Source organism: Gorilla gorilla, chromosome 7 (genome assembly GCF_029281585.2).
Source record: "Gorilla gorilla gorilla isolate KB3781 chromosome 7, NHGRI_mGorGor1-v2.1_pri, whole genome shotgun sequence".
Taxonomy (NCBI): Eukaryota; Metazoa; Chordata; class Mammalia; order Primates; family Hominidae; genus Gorilla; species Gorilla gorilla.
The window spans coordinates 92,259,010-92,275,595 of record NC_073231.2 but is presented as its reverse complement, the minus strand read 5'-3'; the positions used below and the strand labels follow the sequence as shown (position 1 = coordinate 92,275,595).

General features: G+C 38.0%; 1 protein-coding gene across 7 annotated transcripts in view; it reads right to left on the bottom strand.

Moving 5' to 3' along the window:
• The window catches only part of WWP1 (WW domain containing E3 ubiquitin protein ligase 1), a 125,056-nt gene that overhangs the window by 70,854 nt on the left and 37,616 nt on the right, over positions 1 to 16,586 (bottom strand). For all 7 annotated transcript variants that reach the window (XM_031013666.3, XM_031013667.3, XM_055349235.2 and 4 more), the window contains 2 exons: positions 16,345 to 16,483; positions 15,572 to 15,696 (listed from right to left, as the gene is read on the bottom strand). In XM_031013666.3, the coding sequence (XP_030869526.3) occupies positions 15,572 to 15,696; positions 16,345 to 16,483 (264 nt within the window). The remainder of the gene's footprint in view (positions 1 to 15,571; positions 15,697 to 16,344; positions 16,484 to 16,586) is intronic.

The window sequence follows — 16,586 nt, the reverse complement described above, 5'->3', positions numbered from 1 at the left end:
ACAAAAAAAATAAGTATTTGAGGTGATAGATATGTTAATAAGTTTGGTTTAATTATTCCACATTGTATTAACTGATCATAACATCACTCCATACCCCATAAATATATACAACTATAATTTGTCAATTTATAATTTAAAAATAAAAACTAAAAGAGAAAGTTATCAGTGATCACTTTATTATTCAAACTGAGGCCAAATACTTCCATCTGATCTTCAGTGGCTTTCTGCAGTTTTTGCAATCATGGAACACTTCACGTTTTTGATGAAGTCCTTAACTTTGATCTTTCCTATATTTAACAAATTTGGGCAGGGAGGAGAGGTTCTCCATTTACCAAATGTCCAGCATAAATATGTTCACAAGTTATCTATGTACAGAAAAGACAAGACAAAAATCTAGAACTACTAATCACTGGACAGAAATTTCTTTGTGGCCAGGCCTGGTGGCTCACACCTGTAACCCCAGCACTTTGGGAGGCCGACACAGGAGGATCACTTGAGCTTAGGAGTTTGAGACCAGCAACACAGTGAGATCTAGTCTCTAAAAAATTTAAAAATTAAGGCCAGGCACGGTGGCTCACGCCTCTAATCCCAGCATTTTGGGAGGTGAGGCAGGCGGATCACTTGAGCCCAGGAGTTCAAGACCAACCTGGCCAACATAGCAAGACCCTGTCTCTATTTTTTTAAAAAAATTAAAAATTAGCCAGGTGCAGTGGCATGTGCCTGTATTCCCAGCTGTTCAGGAGGCTGAGATGAGAGGATCCTGTAAGCCCAGGAGTTCGAGGCTGCAGCAAGTGACGATTGCACTATTGTACTCTAGTGGGAGTAATAGAGCGAGACCCTGTCTGAAAAAAGAAAGAAGAAAAAGAAATTCTTTGCAAAAAAAAAAAAAAAAAAAAATGTTTAAACCATGTAATAAAAGAAGACCTTATAGAATACCCCAACCATTTGTAGCACCATAGACCTCATTTCTACTTTACATCAAAAACAAACAAACAAACAAAAAACAAACAACTAGAAAAACTAAAGGAAATACGAAAGCACACACACACAAAAACTACAAAAGCAGCCAGGCGCAGTGGCTCACGCCTGTAATCCCAACACTTTGGGAGACCAAGGCGGGCGGATCACAAGGTCTGGAGATCAAGACCATCCTGGCCAATATGGTGAAACCCCGTCTCTACAAAAAATACAAAAAAATTAGCTGGGCGTGGTGGCAGTCGCCTGTAGTCCCAGCTACTTAGGAGGCTGAGGCAGCTGAATTGCTTGAATTCGGGAGGTGGAAGTTGCAGTGAGCTGAGATCCCGCCACTGCACTCCAGCCTGGGTGACAGAGCAAGACTCCATCTCAAAAAAAAAAAAGAAAACTACAAAAGCACGAATTTCAGCTTTCTCTAATAATCAATATCTGAAGAAAACTATATTGACTGACATTCAATTTCATTCTTGTCATCTCTCATGATTTCAAGTGTCTGGAATTTGGTGATTTGGCTTCTCCCTAAAATATACAGCTGTTTGAATAGATTCCTAAAGAAGAGCCTTTTAAAATCTCTTTAGTGTTTCTTGGTAAATTCTTTCATTTTTGTTTATCTGTAAATGTCTGCATTCTCATCCTCAAAAGACAGACTTGTTGGGCATATAATTTTGTATTGGTAATGATCTCAACTCTTTGAAGATATTTTTCCACTATCTTCTCCTATTACTAATTCTGCAATTCTAATTCATAAATTTTTGCAAATACTCTGTTTTTCTCTACAGCTGCTTTTTAAATTTATTTGTCTTTGGTATTACGCATTTCACTATGATATGGGGAGGTAGACTAAAAAACAAAAACATTCTTTTAGTGGTAAGTGCATTGAAGGAAATGAGCAAAGCAGTGGTAAGGAGGTCTTCTTTAGGCTAGTCATGGTTTAACCCTGACCTAGTCACCTAGTGACCTGGTCACCAGGCATGACTTTTCTCTTTGCTCTCTTGTTTGGGACAGTATGAATCTGTGGACTCATGTTTTTCATTAGTGTTCAAAAACTTGCAGCCATTCTCTCTTAAAATATCTCCTCAAAAATCTGGTCCATTACCTATTTTTCATAAATAAAGTTTTATTTGAACACAGTCATGCTCATTCATTTACATTCTCTATGGCTGCTTTCACGTTACAATGGCGAGTTAATAACAGAAACCATATGCGGCCTTTATGCTCAAATGTTTACAATCTGTCTCTTTATGGAAAACCTCTGCTTATGGTGGCTTGTTCCCTTATGTTTATTCTCTGACGTTAGCTTAAACTAATTTTAAGCTAATTTTTACCAGTGGTTTGATGATACGTCCTAATTTTACAGTGGTTTGATGGTACGCCCGAGAGTGTAGGCTAGAGGAGTTCAAGCTCAGCTCCCTTCTCTGGCTATTAGCCAAAAGCTCAGCATCATTAAATCTGCTATTGGTATGGCAGACTATTCTAATTCTGTTTCATGAGGTTTTCTTTACCCCAACCCCCTCATCTCCTGGCCTTTTTTTTTTTTTTTTTTTTTTTTAAGAAGAACAGCCCTCTACCTTTTTGCAAAATCATCAATGCCACAAAGATTTGTTCAATCCAGGACCTAGGTATTCTGCAGTGGGAGGGTGTTTACAGTATATATTATTTCACAATTCTGAACATGGAAGATTGAGTTATAACATTTTGGATCATAAAACTGGAAGGACAATCACATAAATAATTCCCATCTACATGTGTATGTATATGTGTGTGTCAGAGGGAAAAAGATATTATTCTGTCACAGTATAAACAAACCAACTCCGATGTATTTATCCATTCAATATTTGAGTGCCTACGGTGTGCCAGGCACTGTAGATGGGGAAGAAGCAGGACAAACCTTGACTAGTCTAAAGGAGACCTCCTTACCACTACTTTGCTCATTTCCTTCACTTACCACTAAAAGAATGTTTTTGTTTTTTGGTTGACCTCCCCAAACGAAATGAAGTCTCGAAATGAAGTCTCTAGCAGAGCAGAGATCTTGTCCAACTAATTCAGTGATGTATCCTCAGCAACTGAGAGAAGGTAGGTGCTTAAAAAACATTTAAACTAAGTGATTAAGGTAGTCCTGTCCTAGGGGAACTTACTCTTGTAAGGCAGAAGCTGATTTTTTTGTACCTCCTAGACATTCTTCCTTAGTGTTAATATAGCAATTTGAGACAGAACAATTTGAGTCTCTGAGGAGGTAGGTATATAACTAGGTAATCTGTTCTATAAATCATGGATTTGTTGAAAACATGTTTCACAGACTTCTATTTAGCTCAGAGCCACATTCTGAAGCCGTTTTTAAAAACTGCTCAAACAATGTATTATCTATTGCTGAGTAACAAATTATTCTGAAACTTACTGGCTAAAAATAACAATAATCACTCATTATTGCTGAGAACTCAAGAGGGGCACATCCATATCTGGCAGGTGGGTGCTGGCTGCTGAGAGGAGACCTCAGTGCCCTGCCACAGGGCTTTGTGAGAGTCTTCTCAATGGTTGTTGATTTCCCACGGTGAGTACTCCAAGAGAACAAGGCAAAACCTGAAATGCCTATATGACTAAGTCTCAGAGTTTGTACACCATCACTTCTGCCATAATCTACTGGTCACACAGATAATCTCTGACGCAGTGTGGGAGGGGACTACAGAAGGGTGTTGGAACCCAGAAGGTATGAATGCTTGAAGGCCATTTAGAGGCTGGCCAACATACTCATAAGTATGAGAAAAACAGAATTTTTAGAAACAAAATGAACACATTAGGTTACATAGCTTGTAAGTGACAGTCTTAATAGCAAAGTTTTCTAAAATTCCTAAGTCTTTTCATTATATTATGCTATGTATGAGTCAATGTTCAACAACTCACAAAGTTAATCTCCTACTTCCTACCATGTAACAAAAAATTTCAGAATTTATTTACTTATTTATTTATAATAAATCTGTAATCCCAGCACTTTGGGAGGCTGAGGTGGGTGGATCACTTGAGGAGTCAAGATCAGCTTAGCCAACACAGAGAAACCCTGCCTCTACTAAGAACACAAAAATTAGCCAGGCATGGTGGCACGTGCCTGCAGTCCCAGCTACTCACACAGTTAAGTAGCTAGGGTTATCCCTAAGAGCCTTGAGGGGAGGTTGAGGCAAGGAGAATCGCTTGAACCCGGGAGACGGAGGTTGCAGTGAGCCGAGATCGTGCCACTGCACTCCAGCCTGGGAGACAGAGTGAGACCCTGTCTCAAAAAAATAAATAAATACAAATTAAAAAATAAAAAGGCTAATGATTAACTGAGAGAAAAAAATAAGAGCTCTTATGAATTAGTGAGAAAAAAACTAAACAAACCAATAAAAAATGTACAAAGAGCATGAGACAATCATAAATGATGAAGTATGAATGACTAATAAACATCTGACCTTATTAATAATCAAAGAAATGCTTTGATAATAAAACATCATCTTTTTTATCTATTAATGTGGCAATTATTTACAAATGGGTGATGTCATATGCTACGTTTGTGTATATAAATTAGTACAACTTTTCAGGAAGGCATCTGAACTTCCACAAAACTTTTCATTCCCTTTTACCTCCCAGTAATTTCAATACAAAAAAATTTTCGAAAGAATAAAGAGGCACTTACATCATTGAATGTGAAAATACTGTTTATTCAAAGCTTTGACTTCAAAATATCTGAGTTTGTGTTGATAGTAAGTGAATTTATAAAACAAAATTTGTCTTAGTAAACTAAACAAATAACTATATAAGCAAATTCACTCAGTTAATAAGGCTAAAGAGAATTATAAAATAAAACCAAATTTGACTATGCTCTGTCCAGTACCACAAATGATACATTTCTCTGCTGTATTTCCCCACCATTCAATATAAAGAGAGATTTATTCATTATAAATCATTTTGGACATAATTTACTTTGAAGTGAACTTAATGGATTTCAAAATGCTTTCCTTGACAAAAACTAAGTTCTTGGTTCAATTAACACCATAAAAAATAAAATAAATAAAAAACCTCAGTCTAATTATCAGTATTTGAATGGCAGCCATCTCACTCCTCTCTGGAATATTTAAAGTGGTTCTCTCAGCCTCAAAATTGAAACACAAAGTGAAGTTCTGAATATACTCTAATGTGTGTTAGCTATACTATTCCTATAGTTTTCACCTATGGGTATAGTGACAAAGATTCTCTCTTTAATCAAACTCTAGTCAGGGTCCTCAGGACCTTCTTGACTAGGCCTCAATCTTGGCCTAGAAAAACTGCAAACTCAGCACAAATGATTTCCTCCACAACTCCCAGCACCACTACCACCATTGCACACACACTAAAAGACTTGAGCAAGCACCACCATAGTTCCTAACAGTTCAAGGCTCTTAGGGATAACCCTAACTCCCCTTAAAGCACCTGCCTGAGAAAACTTAAGGCTGCCAAAAGAATTTACTGTCTGTTGTAACCAACACCTGATGATAGGCCCCCAACTGCTCTTTCTTAGAGCATTTACTAAAAAGGGCTTACAATGGTAAATCCTTCCTCTGTCTCCTATAACATGTGAGTGTCTTTCTCAAGGGCCTGAAAGACATTCCTTTAAAATGCAATCATTGGGAAGGATAGGGCTTTTGTTTCCCTGTCTCTGTGGGAGGACAGAATCCTGACTTCGTTACTTGCCAGCTACCAAACACAGGGCCTAATTGCATTTACACTGACCAAGCTTTTGTAATTCTTCATTTTCCTGACTCTACTGAGCCTCCATTGAACCCCCCACCCCCACTCCTTCATTCTCCTTTTAAAAGACCCAGTAACCTCTATACAAATCAAAGTTGAGTTCAGTTCATGCTGGAATCTCTTCCTTATTGCAAAAACATATTACTGATTAAAGTATGTTCTGACTACTCTAAACAGTGTCCAGCTTTGTTTATCTGTAACAATAGAGGGATTTTTTTTTTCCTATGTAGTTTAAGAAATAGTGAGGCTGACTGAGTGAAACATACCTCAGGTATCAGTATCTCACACTGGTGACATAAGGGAAAGAAAGCTAAAAATACCACACATCTCTGCAGAGCCAAAAAATTATTTCCATAGTTTGGAATGTTGTTCAAGTGACCTGAACACAGAACTGAAGGTTAACTGAGGCACAAATGATGGCTTAAATCCACAAACCTTCTGAGACAATGTATTAGAGGATTAAAGGAGCAAAAGCTTTGGGAATAAACCAACTGGGCTTATACAAAACAGATGAAGGTTAAGGAGTGAAAGCTCACTAGGGCTTAAATGTGAAGAAGTGGAACAATTTCCCTAATAAGACGCAGTTAGTTGGATTCTGGGGAAAACAATACAAATAATTTATGTTAGGAGAGTCTGGGGGGTTTATTTATGTATATATAAATAAGGTTTATTTATGGCTGTAATAACACATACCATCAAGGATGAAGAAATTAAAAAAAAACTTCAAAAATAGAAAATATACCTATTCAAATAAATCACTCCCCCACCATTACCCCAACTATATCAGAAAAGATAGATGAAAAACCATGAAATATACGATAAAATGATAGGGAGCCTTAACAAAGGAAGAAATTAGCCTCGTAAATCTGAAAAGGAACAAATGACCTCAACAACTGCAAAATCTATTCTGATATGGTAGACTATTGGGTTCCTACTATGGTAGAGTGGGGGAGTGGTCAGAAACCACATATTCTTCTCCCTCTCCCTCCCCCTTCCCCCTCCCTCCCCCTCTCCCGTCTCCCTCTCGTCTCCCACTTTCCATGGTCTCCCTCTGATGCTGAGCCAAGGCTGGACTGTGCTGCCGCCATCTCGGTTCACTGCAACCTCCCTGCCTGATTCTCCTGCCTCAGCCTGCTGACTGCCTGGGATTGCAGGCGCCCGCTGCCACGCCTGACTGGTTTTTGTATTTTTTGGTGGAGATGGGGTTTCGCCGTGTTGGCCGGGCTGGTCTCCAGCTCCTGACCGCAAGTGATCTGCCCACCTGGGCCTCCCGAAGTGCCGGGATTGCAGGTGGAGTCTCGCTCACTCAGTGCTCAATCTTGCCCAGGCTGGAGTGCAGTGGCGTGATCTCGGCTTGCTACAACCTCCACCTCCCAGCCGCCTGCCTTGGCCTCCCAAAGTGCCGAGATTGCAGCCTGTGCCCGGCCACCACCCCGTCTGGGAAGTAAAGAACGTCTCTGCCTGGCTGCCCATCGTCTGGGATGTGAGGAGCCCCTCTGCCCGGCCGCCCAGTCTGAGAAGTGAGGAGCGCCTCTTCCCGGCCGCCATCCCGTCTAGGAAGCGAGGAGCGTCTCTGCCCGGCTGCCCATCGTCTGAGATGTGGGGAGCGCCTCTGCCCTGCCACTCTGTCTGGGATGTGAGGAGCGCCTCTACCCAGCTGCGACCCCGTCTGGGGTCTGAGGAGTGTCTCTGCCTGACCGCCACCCCTTCTGGGAGGTGGGGGGGCGCCTCTGCCCAGCCGCCCCATCTGGGAAATGAGAAGCCCCTCTGCCTGGCCGCCACCCCATCTGGGAGGTGTACCAAACAGCTCATTGAGAATGGGCCATGATGACGATGGGGGTTTTGTCGAATAGAAAAGGGGGAAATGTGGGGAAAAGAAAGAGAGATCAGATTGTTACGGTGTCTGTGTAGAAAGAAGTAGACATAAGAGACTCCATTTTGTTCTGTACTAAGAAAAATTCTTCTGCCTTGGGATGCTGTTAATCTATAACCTTACCCCCAACCCGGAGCTCTCTGAAACATGTGCTGTATCCACTCAGGGTTAAATGGATTAAGGGCGGTGCAAGATGTGGTTTGTTAAACAGATGCTTGAAGGCAGCATACTCCTTAAGAGTCATCACCACTTCCTAATCTCAAGTACCCAGGGACACAAACACTGCGGAAGGCCGCAGGGTCCTCTGCCTAGGAAAACCACAGACCCTTGTTCACATGTTTATCTGCTGACCTTCCCTCCACTATTGTCCTATGACCCTGCCAAATCCCCCTCTCTGAGAAACACCCAAGAATGATCAATAAATACTAAAAAAAAAAAAAAAAAAGAAACCACATATTCTTTATATGTTTTGTATGTCTCTTCCTAAAACTCAATAAATGTTTATTTAATGAAGAAAAGTCCCAGATCTAAGAAAGTAAGAAATACAATTTTAAGGGTTTCTAACTTTAAGCAAGTTATCAAAGCATATCAGAGGTAAAATATGCAACTTCTTGGAAGATGGGAAGCTTTGAACCAAACATATCAAAACAACAAAGTCATCTTTATTTCAAAAAGTCATAAATAAGAAAAGAGAAGCCTACTGGCTGTTAGCAAATGGGAATATAAAATTAAAAAGCAACTCAGGTCTGATTTAAAAGACTGCAGAAGTCACAATAATAAATGCTTATGTTCTATGAAAAACTTTTAAAATCTTAGGCAAATAAAATAAGAATTATTGGCTAATATAATCTACCAAGATGTTTAAATAAATTAAGAACTATTATAAAAGAAATGATTTTGTGAAAACTAAAAATACAATGGAAAACATGAAAATTTCAAAGCAACATTGTAAGCAATAAAGAAACGAATGACTAACAGTATCAATCAAAACCAGAACACAGACCAAACAGATGACACAGTGAACTACCTAGGGGGAAAAAAAGGCAATACGATTAGATTATATCAAAAAGTGTGCCAGGGGAAACATGAAAGACAAATGGCAGCAATTCATAATGAAGGAGAAAACAAACACAGATTTCAAACTAACAATGAAGAAAATACTCAAGGAGCTTCCAGAATTGATCCTTACAAAAAAGACAACCTAGCCAAGCGTAGTGGCCTCAGAAGACTGTGGTGGGAGGATCGCTTGAGTCCAGGAGTTGGAGGCTACCGTACACTAGGATAGCACCTGTGAACAGCCACTGGCCTGGGCAACATTTAAAAAAGAAAAAAGGAAAAAAAAACAGACAACCTGATACCTACTGACAAAATTAAAACTCTACCTAAGAGAAATATAAAAGTAAGTAGGAAGGAAAGGAAAGCTGTTTAAAAAAAAAAAGGCAGAGATAAATTCTGATTTTGCAATTCAAACACAGAAGAGTCTGATACTGCACTGACCAATACAGTAGCCAGCGGCCATGTATGGCTATTTAAATGTAAATTTAATTAAAATAAAACCAAGTTTAAAATTAAACGCTTTAGTTCTACAAACCACATTTCAAATGCTCAACTGCCATACATGACGAAAGGCTACCATATTGGATAGCAGAGATACAGAATATAACCATCACTGCAGAAGTTCTGTTGGACAGCAGCCCTTACTGAATGATGCTTAAATGAAGCTAACTTTTCATTATGAAGATGGAAGAAAATTATATAAAAATATAAAACACCAGCTGGGTTGCAGTGGGTCATGCCTATAATCCTGGCACTTTCAGAGGCTGAGGCAGGCAGATCACTTGAGGTCAGGAGTTCGAGACCAGCCTGGCCAACATGGTGAAACCCCATCTCTACCAAAAAATACAAAAATGAGCCGCACATGGTGGTGCATGGTAGCACACATCTGTAACCCCAGTTACTCAGGAGGCTGAGGTGGGAGAATTGCTTGAACCTAGGAGGCAAAGGCTGCAGTGAGCCGAGACTGCACCCCTGCACTCCAGCCTGTGTGACAGAGTGAGACTGTCTCAAGGAAAAAAAAAATAATGATAAAATAAATAAATAAATAAATAAATATACATATATGAATGTGTCAGTAAAATTCAATGGCACTGGGATTATAAAAGAATATATTTTAAAAGATTAGAAATCAAGATTATGGTCAAGACAAGTGGTAATACAAAGTAGAATCCGTGTTATTCACAGGCTATTTTGGCACTCCCTTCTACCTTTTTCACAAGATTCTTGGTATTTTATCCTTTAAGTGGTTCTAATATAAATATCTTTCCAATAAAAGATAAATGCCTAATACACAGGACCACTGCTAATGGAAGAATGTGAAAATCAGGGTTATTTAAGATATATATGGCAAACAATAAAAATAATTTAGGTTAAGAAAAAGTTGGACCACCTCTGCTTCAGTCTGATGGCATCCCACAAAATTTGTATGTTGAAACTTAATCACTACTATAATAGTATTAAAAATTAGGGTCTTTAGGAAGGGATTAAATCAAGAGGGCGCAGTCCTCATGGATGGAATTAGGGCCTTTATAAAAGGACTTGAGTGAGTGGGTGTGCCCTTTTCTGTCCCTTTTGCCATGTGAGGACAGTGTTCATCCCCTTCAGAGGATGCGGCAACAAGGTGCCATCCTGGAAACAGGAACTGGATCCTCTCCAAACTCGAACCTGCTGGCATCTTGATCTTGGACTTCCAGATCCTAGAACTGTGATGAATGTATTTATGTTCTCCATAAATTACCTAGTCTCAGGTATTTTGTTACAGCAGAACAAATGCAGTAAGACAGTATCTACAGAAAAAATTGAATCCCTGTAACTGAATGATACTCAAAGTTTCTTCAGTTACAGTCATTACAATTAGTTTATATTTTCATTTGTGGAATTATTAATTATACCTCCACTCCATTCCAAAAAGAATTTTGGGCAAGTTTCAGTACATTTATGTTGAAAGGTAAGGATAGTTAAGTAAAAGTTACATTCTAATAGCACTTAGACAAAAATAATTGAGTATACCACAGGGCCTGCATCATTGTCAAGACACCCCGCCCCCCCACCCAAACACACATATACAAAAGAAGAACGAGGAGGAAAGGAAGGGAGAGAACAGCCTGCTACATGAGTGGAACATAAAATGATAAAATGTGTACTCAGGCTAGGGTACAGCAACTGTACGCAGACACAATGATAGTTCACTACAGCCTTGAACTCTGGGCCTCAAGAGATCCTCTTGCCTCAGCCTTCTTAGTAGCTACCTTAGATATAATTTTTACACACTCTCCATAATAATTCCACCTATGTTAAAGAATGAAATATAAAAACACACTAAACAAATGTATAATTATTGAAAATACCAAGGACATGATTAGTGATAAGTTGCTTTCAGTATAGGAGACCCAGCAAAGCACACTCAGAAGATAATGAGAAGACTAGCTGAACACAGCAGTCAGGGTATGAAGATGTAAGCAGGAAATTAGACAAACTGAACTAAGACTCGGTAAGGCACTGAAACCACGAGTTGAACTTGATCTTATAGAAAAGTGATTTTCAAACTGGTTTCAGGAGCAGGGTACCACCAGAAATTAACTCAGGAACTGCTGTGGATAACAAGAGTAAGGACATGTGAGCATGTGCATGGCTGTGTTGTTCAATACTGCTTTATGTTTTACATACAGTAAGATTTTTATATAGAATAAGATTCCATGGTAAGATTTTACTTGAATAAGCGAGTTTCTCTGTTAACATTTTTAAAAAATCTTTGGCTGTGGACTGTGGGAAGCACTGAAAAAAACACAAGTGAATAAGACAGTGTCTACTTTCAAGTTGCTCATTAATTCTACTTTGTTTGTGGTCTATAATTGTTATAAATGTTACCTCAGATTCCTACAATAACTTTCCCACTATCACTAAACCATGTCCTTTCATCCTTTAAAATTACCCTTGAGAGCCCCCACATATACTTCTGGTAACAGTCACCTGCTCCATATTGTAATCTGCCTTCAAGGACTTTTATCCTTTCTGCCATTCATTCACACCATAAACTTTTTTTAAAAAAATGTCTTGCCAGAAATCATACTGGAAGTTTTCATGCATGCTAGATCCCGGGTTCTTCCTGAAGAGCTAGATTGTCTTTCGCTGTTCTCTTCTTTCACTGCCTCAACACCTAAAAACTCAGCCTACTTTCTTTCCTCTCAGGAGATTCCTCTTTCACTACATCCCTTAAAAATCTATCCTCTGCAAATAGATGAGGAACACAGACACACTGCAGAACATCCCTCCACTGGAGGCTTATACACAAATATACACAATTCTATTCAAGGTGCTGACTATGAAACATTTTCTATATAGAGCACACCTCAGAAACATAATATCTCTATCAATAACCTTGCCCCTCAAATCAGAATTTAAGGATAGGAACAAAAAATGTTTTTAGTACTGAATATTTTTCTTCAACACTAGGATGTCATGTTTTTCTTGGGTTACTTATTTTGTTCTTGGCAGTTGTTTACTTTTTTTTTTTTTTTTTGAGACAGTGTCTTACTCTGTCACTCAGACTTGAATGCAGTGGTATAATCTTGGCTCACTGCAACCCCCACCTCCCAGGATCAAGCAATCCTCCCACCTCAGCCTCCCAAGTAGTTGGGACTACAGGCACATGCCTGGCTAATTTTTTGTATCTTTGATAAAGCCTGGCTAATTTTTTGTATCTTTGGTAGAGATGGGGTTTCACCATGTTGCCCAGGCTGGTATCAAACTCCTGAGCTCAGGTGATCCACCTGCCTCAGCCTCCCACAGTGCCAGGATTACAGGTGTGAGCCACCACCCCTAGCCTGTTTACTTCTTTTTAAAGGTAAATATACAATAACCCCAAAATTTAAGTAGAGCTCATTCAACTGATAGCCAACTAAAACTCAGAGTCCAAGTACTAAAACCAAGAGACTGAATCAAAGGCAACCAAGAATGCTATCATTTATAAAAGTATTTTTAAATTGCTTCAAGGCTATCTTGAACCTTATTAATTTTATATTACTTCTAATCAAAATTAGGCAGCTAAGAATCAGAAAACTTATGTTTTAATCACAACCCGGAAATTACGTGTATACTCTTGACCAACTTACTTAAATTAAAATCTAATTTTAATTACTTTATTTTACTCATTTGTCTATAAAATGAACGACTAAAACTAATACCCATAAATGTCTTCTATTGTAAAAGGATTATGATACTATCATGAGATTTAATTCTTCAAATAAATTTATTTACCTTTTGTTTGGGGCTGAATTGTGTCCCCCACCAAATTCGTATGTTAAAGTTTTACTCCCCAGTACCTCAAAATGTGATGTTTTTAGAGACTCGATTTTTGAAGAGGTAATTAAGTTAAAATAATGTCATTGGGGTAGGCCCTAATCCAATGACTGGTGTCCTGATAAGAGGAAATTTGGACGCAGACACATATACAGAGGGAAGACCACGTGAAGATACAGGGAAAAGATGTCCATCTACAAGCCAAGAAGAGAGGCCTCACAATAAACCAACCCCACGGATACCTTAATCACAGACTTCTAGCCTCCGGATATGTGAGAAAATCAATTTCCATTAAGGCACCCAGTCTGTGGTATTTTGTTATGGCAGCCCTTGCAAACTAATTTACCGACTTCTTAGGTGTGCAGGATGCTACTAAAATTTCTGAAGCCATCTACTGACTGTATGAGTGTTTATTAAATTTTATTTTTCCTGAGCATATCCATATCCTACTCAATTAAATCATAGAGATAATTTTTATATATTTATTTAGTTATTTTTTGAGAGGGAGTCTTGCTCTGTAGCCCAGGCTTGGAGTGCAGTGGCGCAATCTCAGTTCACTGCAACCTCCGTCTCCCAGTTCAAGCAATTCTCCTGCCTCAGCCTCCTGAGTAGCTGGGATTACAGGCACGTGCCACCACACTCAGCTAATTTTTGTATTTTTGGTAGAGACAGGGTCTCACCATGTTGGCCAGGCTGGTCTCAAACTCTTGACCTCAGGTGATCCGCCTGCCTCAGCCTCCCAAAGTGGTGGGATTACAGGCATGAACCACTGCACACAGCCAAGGTAATTTTTAGCTTATACAATTTGTGAGGGCTTCATTTTGAAGTGTATTGACATTACAACCTTCCTAGAAGATCATTTGGCAGATAAGTGGATAGTTATCTTTATATGGAGGTTCAGTAGAGTCTAACATAACAGAATTGAAAACAATCTAGATGTCCAACAATGGGAATATGGTTAAATAATAATAATAATCCAGGCAAGGTACTGTATACTTATAAAACCTATTACTTCTTTCTGTATCAAGATGAATTGCATGACTCATTGAGAAAAAAAAAAAGCCATGGCATAGCAGAGAATCAAACTTACAATGCTTTAAGAAAAAAAAAAAGTTTTAAGCCAAATATATAAAAATTATTATGGTTTATACTAACTACTAATTACTAGTTCTAATTATTATAATCCATAATTATATTTTCTTAACTCATAACTCATTTATTTCCAAAAACTAGATCAAAACAGATCTTTACGTTACATGTGGATTTGCAGAAAGAACCTTTTTAAAGATAACTTGCTATTTTCATCATCAGCATTTCATCCCTTACTTCATTCAGCAAACCTACTTTTAGGAATTAATAAGAGAATCTCTAAGGAAATAAGAAGAGCAAAAACATTTACAGATTTGAGCAAGAGCCTATTTTTAGTGAACTGTTACAAGCTACTTAAGTGTCAGACAACGGGAAACTAAATAAATTGTGGTGTGAGAAATCATTACATGGTACTTAAAAATCATAAACTAGAACCCTGGTTTTTTGCGGGTTTGAGATGGAGTCTCACCCTGTCGCCCAGGCTGGGAGTGCAGTGGTGCAATCTTGGCTCACTGCAACCTCCACCTCCCGGGTTCAAGCGATTCTCCTGCCTCAGCCTCCCAAGTAGCTGGGACAACAGGCACATGCCACCACATTCAGCTAATTTTTGTACTTTTAGTAGAGGCGAGGTTTCGCCATGTTGGTCAGACTGGTCTTGAACTTCTGATCTCAAGTGATCTGCCCACCCTGGCCTCCCAAAGTACTGGGATTACAGGCATGAGCCACCACCCCCAGCTAGAACCCTGGTTTTTAATATTCAGAGGATCACACATTTTGAGAATCTGATAAAAGCTATGAACCCTCTCCCCAGAATTACACATATATGTACATACCCCCATATTTTTGCATATGATAGGAGGTTTACAAATAATTAAACTCTAAACTACCTTAAAATCCCAGTCTAGAAAAACTATCACGGAAACTTAATATTTATGGTATATTGTTAAATTTCTAGAAAGCAGAGGACAAACTAGTAGATGCAAAGCAAAAAAGAAATATGTTTGTGTCTATGAAAAACAAAAGGACAGTGACCAAATTATTAAGATTGGTTATCCATGGATAGTAAAATTATAGAAAATTTTTATATTACTCTATAATTGTCTATCTTCTTCATGTTTTTTACAATAAACTAATTATATAATAATAAAAGAAAACTTAAGAGTTACAATTTATTTTACCCAAATAAAATTGTTATTAGTCAAGTGACAAAATAGAGTAGGGTCATGTAATGATAATTTTCTCAAGTTTTAAAGAATATAATAATAAGCAAATAATAAATGACTGATAGTCACTGATAATAGGGTACTTGTGGATGACTGAGATCACCTTGCAAATCTGCAGAATGCAGAAAGGCCATGGTAAATATTTCCTATTTCATAAAATGCCACAAAGTTAATCAATCACAAGCAATAACTGAAGTTCTTTATGAATACAAAACTATGTTTTTGCTTTTAGGCTTCGGGATATGTTCAAAGTGTCTAAAATAAACTTATAAGGAAATAAAGGTCAGAACAAAAAACTTACATTTTCTATTGTGTATCAACAGAGCTTGTTTCAAATCTATCGTTGCTTTTCCTAATAAAGCATCTGCTTTTAAAGTGCGATGGCTCCAAACTTGAAATTCCAATGTAGTCTGTGGCGTAACATTTCTGGAAGGGTAAAATTATTAACAAAAATACAGGAGTAGACATCGTCATTCTATTAATAAGTAACAATTCCTATTAAAGCATTTATTTCAGTAATGTTTTAAAAACCGTGAATTTCATTTATTTGAGAAGAAATATTGTATGAAACAGGAAACTACTTGAATCATAAATAAAAATATTTTACTTTCAAATACTCTAGGACTTTAATAACTAGATGAGGATTTTTGGAATCAGCAAGCCAAAACACCAACACAGGAGTCTTACTGAGACTTCATAGTAACACTGTTTGTATTTGAACAAATGTCTAAAGACTTACATAATACTTTTACTATACACAAATTTATGCCATTATTATTTTGAAATGCCAAAATTAAGAATGACTAATTTGCAGTCCTATTTATTTCTGTACCAAAACAGTCAGAGAAAATGTCTATATGGAAATAATTTGGTTTATAAAGCAAAAGCAAGCATTATTATGCATCCTCCACTTAAAAAAAAAATTTAACCAAAAATTTCTCCATACTTTAAATTGTCGATCCACACTTTAAAAAAATCACTCATTACTTTGAAGTCATTTTACAAAACAAAAAACATATTCCAAAAAATACATTTTCTTGTGAAGATTTTCCGTCCTTTACACAAGGTACTTACACAGTTAGCTGTTCATCCCATTTTGGATTAGAAGAACTACTGGATTTTGCTGTTTTCCTAATTTCTCCATCTACAACTACTTCTGTATATATTGCTGTTCCGAACCAGTTCTTTTTTCTTTTAAGTTTGGCACTAGAAACTAACAGACAAATAATTCACTAGTGAGTATGTGTTGCCAAAAAGTAGTACTGCACACTAATCAATCAATAAGAATGGAATTGTGCTTCTTGTGCAACTAGAAC